Source organism: Pseudophryne corroboree, chromosome 3 (assembly GCF_028390025.1).
Source record: "Pseudophryne corroboree isolate aPseCor3 chromosome 3, aPseCor3.hap2, whole genome shotgun sequence".
Classification (NCBI taxonomy): domain Eukaryota; kingdom Metazoa; phylum Chordata; class Amphibia; order Anura; family Myobatrachidae; genus Pseudophryne; species Pseudophryne corroboree.
Genome location: NC_086446.1, coordinates 408,792,083 through 408,804,639, shown reverse-complemented (window position 1 = coordinate 408,804,639; position 12,557 = coordinate 408,792,083). Strand labels below are relative to the sequence as shown.

General features: G+C 47.8%; 1 protein-coding gene across 4 annotated transcripts in view; it reads left to right on the top strand.

Annotated features, from left to right (window-relative positions):
* Nucleotides 1-12,557, top strand: part of CHD6 (chromodomain helicase DNA binding protein 6) — a 522,916-nt gene that overhangs the window by 226,630 nt on the left and 283,729 nt on the right. For all 4 annotated transcript variants that reach the window (XM_063960191.1, XM_063960189.1, XM_063960190.1 and 1 more), the window contains one exon: nt 11,549-11,614. In XM_063960191.1, coding sequence (XP_063816261.1) covers nt 11,549-11,614 — 66 coding nt within the window. The remainder of the gene's footprint in view (nt 1-11,548; nt 11,615-12,557) is intronic.

Sequence of the window (12,557 nt, the reverse complement as noted above, 5' to 3'; positions counted from 1 at the left end):
GCCAGTTCCCAGGAACAGAAACCCTCTCCCGCCTCTGCCAAGCCCTCAGTATACGCTGGGGCTTTACAAGCAGAATCAGGCACGGTGGGGGGCCCGTCTCAATGAATTTCAGCGCGCAGTGGGCTCACTCGCAAGTAGACCCCTGGATCCTTCAGGTGATATCTCAGGGGTACAAATTAGAATTCGAGACGTCTCCCCCTCGCCGTTTCCTAAAGTCGGCTTTACCGATGTCTCCTTCTGACAGGGAGACAGTTTTGGAAGCCATTCACAAGCTGTATTCCCAGCAGGTGATAATCAAGATACCCCTCCTGCCACAGGGAACGGGGTATTATTCCACACTGTTGTGGTACCGAAGCCGGACGGCTCGGTGAGACCGATTCTAAATCTAAAATCTTTGAACACTTACATACGGAGGTTCAAATTCAAGATTGAGTCACTCAGAGCAGTGATTGCGAACCTGGAAGAAGGGGACTACATGATGTCTCGGGACATCAAGGATGCTTACCTTCATGTCAAAATTTACCCTTCTCACCAAGGGTACCTCAGGTTTATGGTACAGAACTGTCACTATCAGTTCAGACGCTGCCGTATGGATGGTCCACGGCACCCCGGGTCTTTACCAAGGTAATGGCCGAAATGATGATATTCCTTCAAAGGAAGGGAATTTTAGTTATCCCTTACTGGGACAATTCCCTGATAAGGGTAAGATCCAGGGAACAGTTGGAGGTCGGTGTAGCACTATCTCAGGTAGTGTTGCTGCAGCACGGTTGGATTCTCAATATTCCAAAATCGCAGCTGGTTCCGACGACTTGTCTTCTGTTCCTAGGGATGATCCTGGACACAGTCCAGAAAAAGGTGTTTCTCCCGGAGGAGAAAGCCAGGGAGTTATCCGAGCTAGTCAGGAACCTCCTAAAACCGAGCCAAGTCTCAGTGCATCAATGCACAAGGGTTCTGGGTAAAATGGTGGCTTCCTACGAAGCAATCCCATTCGGCAGATTCCACGCAAGAACTTTCCAGTGGGACCTGCTGGACAAATGGTCCGGGTCGCATCTTCAGATGCATCAGCGGATAACCCTGTCACCAAGGACAAGGGTGTCCCTCCTGTGGTGGTTGCAGAGTGCTCATCTGCTAGAGGGCCGCAGATTCGGCATTCAGGACTGGGTCCTGGTAACCACGGATGCCAGCCTGCGAGGCTGGGGAGCAGTCACACAGGGAAGAAATATCCAGGACTTATGGTCAAGCCTGGAGACATCACTTCACATAAATATCCTGAAGCTAAGGGACATTTACAATGCTCTAAGCTTAGCAAGACCTCTGCTTCAAGGTCAGCCGGTGTTGATCCAGTCGGACAACATCACGGCAGTCACCCACGTAAACAGACAGGGTGGCACAAGAAGCAGGAGGGCAATGGCAGAAGCTGCAAGGATTCTTCGCTGGGCGGAAAATCATGTGATAGCACTGTCAGCAGTATTCATTCCGGGAGTGGACAACTGGGAAGCAGACTTCCTCAGCACGACCTCCACCCGGGAGAGTGGGGACTTCACCCAGAAGTCTTCCACATGATTATAAACCGTTGGGAAAAACTCGACAGGTATTGCGCCAGGTCCAGGGACCCTCAGGCAATAGCTGTAGACGCTCTGGTAACATCGTGGGTGTACCAGTCAGGGTATGTGTTCCCTCCTCTGCCTCTCATACCCAAGGTACTGAGATTGATAAGATGGAGAGGAGTAAGCACTATATTCGGGGCTCCGGATTGGCCAAGAAGGACTTGGTAACCGGAACTTCAAGAGATGCTCACGGAGGATCCGTGGCCTCTACCTCTAAGAAGGGACCTGCTCCAGCAAGGACCCTGTCTGTTCCAAGACTTACCGCGGCTGCGTTTGACGGCATGGCGGTTGAACGCCGGATCCTGAAGGAAAAAAGGCATTCCGGATGAAGTCATCCCTATCCTGATCAAAGCCAGGAAGGATGTAACCGCAAAAACATTATCACCGCAATTGGCGAAAATATGTTGCGTGGTGCGAGGCCAGTAAGGCCCGACGGTGGAAATTCAACTGGGTCGATTCCTACATTTCCTGCAAACAGGAGTGTCTATGGGCCTGAAATTGGGGTCCATTAAGGTTCAAATTTCGGCCCTGTCAATTTTCTTCCAAAAAGAACTAGCTTCAGTCCCTGAAGTTCAGACGTTTGTAAAAGGGGTACTGCATATACAGCCTCCTTTTGTGCCTCCAGTGGCATTTTGGGATCTCAATGTAGTTTTGGGTTCCAAAAGTCACATTGGTTTGAACCACTTAAATCTGTGGAGTTAAAATATCTCACATGGAAAGTGGTCATGCTGTTGGCCCTGGCCTGGGCCAGGCGCGTGTCAGAATTGGCGGCTTTATCCTGAAAAAGCCCTTATCTGATGTTCCATTCGGACAGGGCGGAATTGAGGACTCGTCCTCAGTTTCTCCCTAAGGTGGTTTTCAGCGTTTCACCTGAACCAACCTATTTGTGGTGCCTGCGGCTACTAGGGACTTGGAGGACACCAAGTTGCTAGACGTTGTCAGGGCCCTGAAAATATATGTTTCCAGGAGGGCTGGAGTCAGGAAATCTGACTCGCTGTTTATCCTGTATGCACCCAACAAGCTGGGTGCTCCTGCTTCTAAGCAGACTATTGCTCGTTGGATTTGTTGTACAATTCAGCTTGCACATTCTGTGGCAGGCCTGCCACAGCCAAAAATCTGTAAATGCCCACTCCACAAGGAAGGTGGGCTCATCTTGGGCGGCTGCCCGAGGGGTCTCGGCTTTACAACTTTGCCGAGCAGCTACTTGGTCAGGAGCAAATACGTTTGTAAAATTCTACAAAATTGATATCCTGGCTGAGGAGGACCTGGAGTTCTCTCATTTGGTGCTGCAGAGTCATCCGCACTCTCCCGCCCGTTTGGGAGCTTTGGTATAATCCCCATGGTCCTTACGGAGTCCCCAGCATCCACTTAGGACGTTAGAGAAAATAAGAATTTACTTACCGATAATTCTATTTCTCATAGTCCGTAGTGGATGCTGGGCGCCCATCCCAAGTGCGGATTGTCTGCAATACTCGTACATAGTTATTGTTACAAAAATCGGGTTATTATTGTTGTGAGCCATCTTTCAGAGGCTCCTCTGTTATCATGCTGTTAACTGGGTTCAGATCACAAGTTATACGGTGTGATTGGTGTGGCTGGTATGAGTCTTACCCGGGATTCAAAATCCTTCCTTATTGTGTACGCTCGTCCGGGCACAGTATCCTAACTGAGGCTTGGAGGAGGGTCATAGGGGGAGGAGCCAGTGCACACCAGATAGTCCTAAAGCTTTCTTTAGATGTGCCCAGTCTCCTGCGGAGCCGCTATTCCCCATGGTCCTTACGGAGTCCCCAGCATCCACTACGGACTATGAGAAATAGAATTATCGGTAAGTAAATTCTTATTTTCCTCTTTTTCAATGCCTCACCCCCTTCTCCTTCTAACCCCCCAATTTCTCTAACGTCCTAGTGGATGCTGGGACTCCGTCAGGACCATGGGGAATAGCGGGCTCCGCAGGAGACAGGGCACATCTAAAAAAGCTTTTAGGTCACATGGTGCGTACTGGCTCCTCCCCCTATGACCCTCCTCCAAGCCTCAGTTAGGTTTTTGTGCCCGTCCGAGAGGGTGCAATCTAGGTGGCTCTCCTAAAGAGCTGTTTAGAAAAGTTTTTTTTTAGGTTTCAATCTCAGTGATTCCTGCTGGCAACAGGATCACTGCATCGAGGGACTTAGGGGAGAGATTTCCAACTCACCTGCGTGCAGGATGGATTGGAGTCTTAGGCTACTGGACACTTAGCTCCAGAGGGAGTCGGAACACAGGTCAGCCTGGGGTTCGTCCCGGAGCCGCGCCGCCGATCCCCCTTACAGACGCTGAAGAGACGGCAGAACGGAGGTCCGGAAAGCAGGCGGCAGAAGACTCCTCAGTCTTCTTGAAGGTAGCGCACAGCACGGCAGCTGTGCGCCATTGTTGTCACACGGCTCACTGACTCAGTCACGGAGGGTGCAGGGCGCTGCTGGGGGCGCCCTGGGCAGCAATATAATTACCTTTAGTGGCAAAATAAATACATCACATATAGCCATTAAGGCTATATGTATGTATTTTAACCCAGGCCAGTTTCTTAAAAACCGGGAGAAAAGCCCGCCGGAAAAGGGGCGGAGCTTATTCTCCTCAGCACTCAGCGCCATTTTCCTGCTCAGCTCCGCTGGTGAGGAAGGCTCCCAGGTCTCTCCCCTGCACTGCACTACAGAAACAGGGTAACAAAGAGAAGGGGGGCATAAATTGGCGATATTTATATATTAAGAGCGCATATATAGTAAACAACACCTTCTAGGGTTGTTTATATACATTTATAGCGCTTTTGGTGTGTGCTGGCAAACTCTCCTTCTGTCTCCCCAAAGGGCTAGGGGGTCCTGTCTTCGATTAGAGCATTCCCTGTGTGGCTGCTGTGTGTCGGTACGTGTGTGTCGACATGTATGAGGACGATGTTGGTGTGGAGGCAGAGCAATTGCCGATGATGGTAATGTCACCCCCTAGGGAGTAGACACCGGAATGGATGGCTTTAGTTATGGAATTACGTGATAATGTCAGCACATTACAAAAGTCAGTTGACGAAATAAGACGCCCGGCAAACCAGTTAGTACCGGTTCAGGCGTCTCAGACACCGTCAGGGGCTGTAAAACGTCCTTTACCTCAGTCAGTCGACACGGGTACCGACACAGATGAATCTAGTGTCGACGGTGAAGAAACAAACGTATTTTCCAATAGGGCCACACGTTATATGATCACGGCAATGAAGGAGGCTTTGCAGATCTCTGATACTGCTGGTACCTCAAAAAGGGGTATTATGTGGGGGGTGAAAAAACTACCTGTATTTTTTCCAGAATCAGAGGAATTGAATGACGTGTGTGATGAAGCGTGGGTTAACCCCGATAGAAAACGGCTAATTTCCAAGAAGTTATTGGCATTATACCCTTTCCCACCAGAGGTTAGGGCGCGCTGGGAAACACCCCCTAGGGTGGATAAGGCGCTCACACGTTTATCAAAGCAAGTGGCGTTGCCGTCTCCTGATACGGCCGCCCTCAAGGATCCAGCAGATAGGAGGCTGGAAACTACACTGAAGAGTATATACACACATACTGGTGTTATACTGCGACCGGCAATAGCCTCAGCCTGGATGTGCAGTGCTGGGGTAGTGTGGTTGGATTCTCTGACTGAAAATATTGATACCCTGGATAGGGACAGTATTTTATTGACTCTAGAGCAATTAAAGGATGCTTTCCTTTATATGCGAGATGCTCAGAGGGATGTTTGTACTCTAGCATCAAGAGTAAGCGCGATGTCCATATCTGCCAGAAGAAGTTTATGGACGCGACAGTGGTCAGGTGATGCGGATTCCAAGAGGCATATGGAAGTATTGCCATATAAAGGAGAGGAATTGTTTGAGGTCGGTCTTTCGGACCTGGTGGCCACGGCAACTGCCGGCAAATCCACTTTTTTACCTCAGACCCCCTCCCAACAGAAAAAGACACCGTCTTTTCAGCCGCAGTCCTTTCGCTCCTATAAAAAGCGACCAAAAGGACAGTCTTATCTGCCGCGAGGCAGAGGAAAGGGTAAGAAAGGGCAGCAAGCAGCCCCTGCCCAGGAACAGAAGCCCGCCCCGGCTTCTACAAAGCCATCAGCATGACGCTGGGGCTTTACAAGCGGACTCAGGAACGGTGGGGGGTCGACTCAAGATTTTCAGCAATCAATGGGTTCACTCACAAGTGGACCCGTGGGTCCTGCAGATAGTATCTCAGGGTTACATGCTGGAGTTCGAAAGGTCTCCCCCTCGCCGGTTCCTAAAGTCTGCTTTACCAACGTCTCCCTCAGAAAGGACGTCGGTTTTGGAAGCCATTCACAAGCTGTATTCTCAGCAGGTGATAGTCAAGGTACCCCTCCTACAACAGGGAAAGGGGTATTATTCCACACTATTTGTGGTACCGAAACCGGACGGTTCGGTAAGGCCTATTCTAAATCTGAAATCCTTGAACCTGTACATAAAGAAATTCAAGTTCAAGATGGAGTCACTCAGAGCAGTGATAGCGAATCTGGAAGAAGGAGACTTCATGGTGTCCTTGGACATAAAAGATGCTTATCTACATGTCCCGATTTACCCCTCACACCAAGGGTATCTCAGGTTCGTGATACAAGACTGTCATTATCAGTTTCAAACGCTGCCGTTTGGGTTGTCCACGGCCCCTCGGGTCTTTACCAAGGTAATGACCGAAATGATGGTTCTTCTACGAAGAAAAGGCGTATTAATTATCCCTTACTTGGACGATCTCCTGATAAGGGCAAAGTCCAGAGAACAGCTGGAAGTCGGTGTAGCGCTAACACAAGTAGTGCTTCAGCAACACGGGTGGATTCTAAATCTTCCAAAATCTCAATTGACCCCGACAACACATCTGCTGTTCCTGGGCATGATTCTGGACACGGTTCAGAAAAAGGTATTTCTCCCGGAAGAGAAAGCAAGGGAGTTATCCCGAACTTGTCAAGAACCTCCTAAAACCAGGAACTGTGTCAGTACATCAATGCACAAGAGTCCTGGGAAAGATGGTGGCTTCGTACGAAGCGATTCCATTCGGCAGATTCCATGCACGAACATTTCAGTGGGATCTGCTGGACAAATGGTCCGGATCGCATCTGCACATGCATCAGCGGATAACACTGTCACCGAGAACAAGGTTGTCTCTCCTGTGGTGGTTGCAGACTGCCCATCTGTTAGTGGGCCGCAGATTCGGCATACAGGACTGGGTCCTGGTGACTACGGATGCCAGCCTACGAGGTTGGGGAGCAGTCACAAAGGGAAGAAACTTCCAGGGCGTGTGGTCAAACCTGGAGACGTCTCTTCACATAAATATACTGGAGCTAAGAGCGATCTACAATGCTCTAAGCCTGGCAAAATCGCTGCTTCAGGGTCAGCCGGTGTTGATCCAGTCCGACAACATCACGGCAGTCGCCCACGTAAACCGACAAGGCGGCACGAGAAGCAGGAGTGCAATGGCAGAAGCTGCAAGGATTCTGCGCTGGGCGGAGAATCATGTCGTAGCACTGTCAGCAGTGTTCATCCCGGGAGTGGACAACTGGGAAGCAGATTTCCTCAGCAGACACGACCTTCACCCGGGAGAGTGGGGACTTCATCCAGAAGTTTTCCACATGATTGTGAACCGTTGGGAAAAACCAAAGGTGGACATGATGGCGTCTCGCCTCAACAAAAAATTGGACAGGTATTGCGCCAGGTCAAGAGACCCTCAGGCAATAGCTGTGGACGCTCTGGTAACACCGTGGGTGTACCAGTCAGTGTATGTGTTCCCTCCTCTGCCTCTCATACCAAAGGTACTGAGAATTATACGGAAAAGAGGAGTAAGAACAATACTGGTAGCTCCGGACTGGCCAAGAAGAATTTGGTATCCGGAACTTCAAGAGATGCTCACGGAGGATCCGTGGCCTCTACCTCTAAGAAGGGATCTGCTTCAGCAGGGACCTTGTATGTTCCAAGACTTACCGCGGCTGCGTTTGACGGCATGGCGGTTGAACGCCGGATTCTAAAAGAGAAGGGCATTCCTGAGGAAGTTATTCCTACTTTAATTAAAGCCAGGAAAGAAGTGACCGCACAACATTATCACCGCATTTGGAGAAAATATGTTGCGTGGTGTGAGGCCAAGAAGGCTCCAACGGAAGAATTTCAATTGGGTCGATTCTTACATTTCCTGCAAGCAGGATTGTCTATGGGCCTCAAATTGGGGTCCATTAAAGTTCAAATTTCGGCCTTATCAATTTTCTTCCAGAAGGAATTGGCGTCAGTGCCTGAAGTACAAACTTTTGTCAAAGGTGTACTACATATACAACCCCCAATAGTGCCTCCAGTGGCACCGTGGGATTTGAACGTGGTTCTAAATTTTCTCAAATCTCATTGGTTTGAGCCTTTAAAATCGGTAGATTTAAAATACCTTACATGGAAGGTAACCATGCTGTTGGCCCTGGCTTCAGCCAGGAGAGTTTCGGAGTTGGCAGCTTTGTCATACAAAAGCCCATATCTGATATTCCATTCGGACAGGGCAGAATTGAGGACACGTCCTCAATTTCTCCCTAAGGTGGTTTCGGCATTTCACTTGAACCAGCCTATTGTGGTGCCTGCGGCTACTAGCGACTTGGAGGACTCCAAGTTACTGGACGTTGTCAGAGCATTAAAAATATATATTTCAAGGACAGCTGGAGTCAGAAAATCTGACTCGTTGTTTACATTGTATGCACCCAACAAGTTGGGTGCTCCTGCGTCTAAACAGACGATTGCACGTTGGATATGTAGTACAATCCAACTTGCACATTCTGTGGCAGGCCTGCCACAGCCTAAATCTGTAAAGGCCCATTCCACAAGGAAAGTGGGCTCATCCTGGGCTGCTGCCCGAGGAGTCTCGGCATTACAACTTTGCCGAGCAGCTACGTGGTCAGGGGAGAACACGTTTGTAAAATTTTACAAATTTGATACTCTGGCTAAAGAGGACCTGGAGTTCTCTCATTCGGTGCTGCAGAGTCATCCGCACTCTCCCGCCCGTTTGGGAGCTTTGGTATAATCCCCATGGTCCTGACGGAGTCCCAGCATCCACTAGGACGTTAGAGAAAATAAGAATTTACTTACCGATAATTCTATTTCTCATAGTCCGTAGTGGATGCTGGGCGCCCATCCCAAGTGCGGATTGTCTGCAATGCTTGTACATAGTTATTGTTACAAAAATCGGGTTATTACTGTTGTTGTGAGCCATCTGTTCAGAGGCTACTTCGTTTGTGTTATCATACTGTTAACTGGGTTCAGATCACAAGTTGTACGGTGTGATGGGTGTGGCTGGTATGAGTCTTACCCGGGATTCAAGATCCTTCCTTATTGTGTACGCTCGTCCGGGCACAGTACCTAACTGAGGCTTGGAGGAGGGTCATAGGGGGAGGAGCCAGTACGCACCATGTGACCTAAAAGCTTTTTTAGATGTGCCCTGTCTCCTGCGGAGCCCGCTATTCCCCATGGTCCTGACGGAGTCCCAGCATCCACTACGGACTATGAGAAATAGAATTATCGGTAAGTAAATTCTTATTTTATCTTTGTTTTCCAAAATCAGATCAATAGTTTGTCCGGTTTCAGCTGTATATTTTATGTATAGTAGACTTCTACCCTTAATGATCATTGATGATCATAACTGCATTTGGATGAAGAGGCTTCCCCTTGAGTGTTTCCAGTTACTTTTTCCCTCTGTTTTTCTGCTCACTGCTCTTCTGCTTACAAATGTGATAAGTTTAAAAAAAGACTTTTTAGCAGTGTCAGTGTTTAGCGATTTGCCTATTTCTGATGTTGAGTAGGGGAAACCGTGGTATAAGAGAGCTTAGGGGGTAATTCCAAGTTGATCGTAGCAGGATTTTTGTTAGCAATTGGGCAAAACCATGTGCAATGCAGGGGAGGCAGATATAACATGTGCAGAGAGAGTTAGATTTGGGTGGTGTGTGTTCAATCTGCAATCTAATTTGCAGTGTAAAAATAAAGCAGCCAGCATTTACCCTGCACAGAAATAAAATAACCCACCCAAATCTAACTCTTTCTGCACATGTTATATCTGCTTCCCCTGCAGTGCACATGGGCCCTCATTCCGAGTTGTTCGCTCGGTATTTTTCATCGCATCGCAGTGAAAATCCGCTTAGTACGCATGCGCAATGTTCGCACTGCGACTGCGCCAAGTAACTTTACTATGAAGAAAGTAATTTTACTCACGGCTTTTTCTTCGCTCCGGCGATCGTAATGTGATTGACAGGAAATGGGTGTTACTGGGCGGATACACGGCGTTTCAGGGGCGTGTGGCTGAAAACGCTACCGTTTCCGGAAAAAACGCAGGAGTGGCCGGGGAAACGGTGGGAGTGCCTGGGCGAACGCTGGGTGTGTTTGTGACGTCAACCAGGAACGACAAGCACTGAAATGATCGCACAGGCAGAGTAAGTCTGGAGCTACTCTGAAACTGCTAACTCGTTTGTAATCGCAATATTGCGCGTACGTCGGTCGCAATTTTAAGAAGCTAAGATTCACTCCCAGTAGGCGGCGGCTTAGCGTGTGTAACTCTGCTACATTCGCCTTGCGAGCGAACAACTCGGAATGAGGGCCATGGTTTTGCCCAATTGCTATCAAAAATCCTGCTGCGATCAACTTGGAATTACCCCCTTAGTGTGCCTAAGGGAAATTGTGTGCTGCAAACCTATTCAGGGCAAATTTAGTCAGGTTTTATTGCTGTGTATTTGGAAGCGTGTTGACGTACAGTATTATAGTGTGGTATAGTAACTGCACCAAAGGTGAGCACGTTGTACGTACAGCTATCTATCTATCTATCTATCTATCTATCTATCTATCTATCTATCTATCTATCACCTATCACCACTTCTCTGTTGCTATTTTTTATTGCTTTACTACAGAGAAAGGAATTCAATTGTGCCTGTTAAATTTTCACTAGAAAAAATGGACTTTATCCCTATTTTTAGGCCAATGTTTTTTAACCCCTCAGCGGTTGCTGGGGGGGGGGGGGGAAAGCCTGATAAGTGCCAGCGTCCGTGGCTAATTGAATTTCCCACATAGCCTACCTTCATGACCCAGAGTGTCCAAGAGAATATCTCTGGTTCCTCTTTATATGCTATACTTCTTCTATAACTCACTACACCGGAGCTCTGAGGCGTAGAAGTTTCCTGGGAGCACACTGTCTATATGGTCAACCACAAACTACTTTCCAGCTGTGTTCTCCTACATCTAGCCTCAATAATGCAATGCAGCGTTTTACGGAGCAGAACAGAACTCGTTTTGCAATAATGCTGCAGCCACTACATTGCAGCATTTCGTATATGTATAGAGAGACTCATTCACACACAGATATACAAGTGGCATACATCAAATTGAGCAGCACAGTCTCTTTGTGTGTCCTAGTTGCAACTACAACACATTTTTGGCAAAAAAACAAGCAGAAAAGACACCCAACGCTAGAATATTCTCACACGACATGGCCTGCCAAGAAGAGATGTTTGGCGTGACTGTAGCAAAGATTTATGATTTATGAGGCCATATCTGTATGTAATGTAAATCCGATCCTAGGTACAAGGCATTTTTGTTCTAAGCAGTGATGAAAGTCAGCGATGGTAGATTCATTGGATAGGCCTATACTGTATGTTGTGAAAGCTTTGGACTGATACATCAGATGGACACAGTACATATCTATAAGTATTCAAATATCTGCAACAAAGTAATTATGGAGCATGTAACAAACTGGACAGGTAAAATGGTCATTAAATTGTACTGACACAAGAATAAAACTATGTAATGAATGTTTAAAATGTTTTTATATGTTTCTAGATTTATGCATATAATATACATATATATATATATATATATATATATATATATATATATATATATATATATTAAAAAATTAATGCTCAATCTGTAACAGGAGCCACCTGAAGATGATGCTAACATTATAGAAAGGATCCTGTCTTCAAGATTAGTTCACAAAGAGGTGAGTTGTTATGCCAGTAATACATTTCTTCTGCATTATTTTTTTTTTTTTGTCTGTTATGCTTTATTTTTAGTTATATCTTTTGTCCAGTCTATAGTTTGTGTAGTAACAATATCATTGGGATTAAGGTACTGTACATTTCTCTAGCATCCATAAGGGATATTGGGGGAAACTAGTATGATGGGGTATAGACGGTGTCCAAAGGAGCCAGTGCACTTTACATTTTTTCAACTGGGTGTGCTGGCTCCTCCCCTCTATGCCCCCTCCTACAGGCAGTTTAGAAAAAAGTGCCCTCAGGAGAGGATGCACATCTCTGCAGCTCCAGAGAGTTTTCTTCAATTTCTTTTAAATCTTTTATTATTTTCGGTATGCTGTCTGGGCAGGAGCATGCCTGCACCATAGGAGTTAGGGGGAGGACGGTCACCGGCCTTAAGAGATGCAGAGACGCTTCCCCGCTGCAGGACCACCATCCTGAGGGGTTGTTGTTCAGCAGGGCACTGCGCCTTAGCTGGCACAGCCACAGCACTCTGCACACCCCTAATGCTGCCTGAAGGTGACATCGGTGGTGAGTAGAAACCTGGGGCCCTGGTCCTAAAGTGCGGCTGACCACGGGGCACGGCGTACGGGACCATCCCGGGGGGGGGGGGGGGGATGAGGGAAGAGGGGTTTCCCCTCTAAGGTCCCCCGTGTACCTTGACTAGCACTTGTGTGATGTTTTAAGCTTACAAGGAGACTTTTGTCAGTATAATCTATGTATGTAACTCCGGCGCCATTTGAGTGGGAGGAGCTACCTCAGAGCGGGACCTGGGGCGTTTTGGCGCCTCCTCTGCTTACTGCAGCACAGGCAGCACACACAGCGCTTCCTGATTCTCAAACACGCTGGAAATGTGGTACAGGGTGTAGCAATGGGGGAGAGCCGCTTGTGTACACTATCCTGATCCTA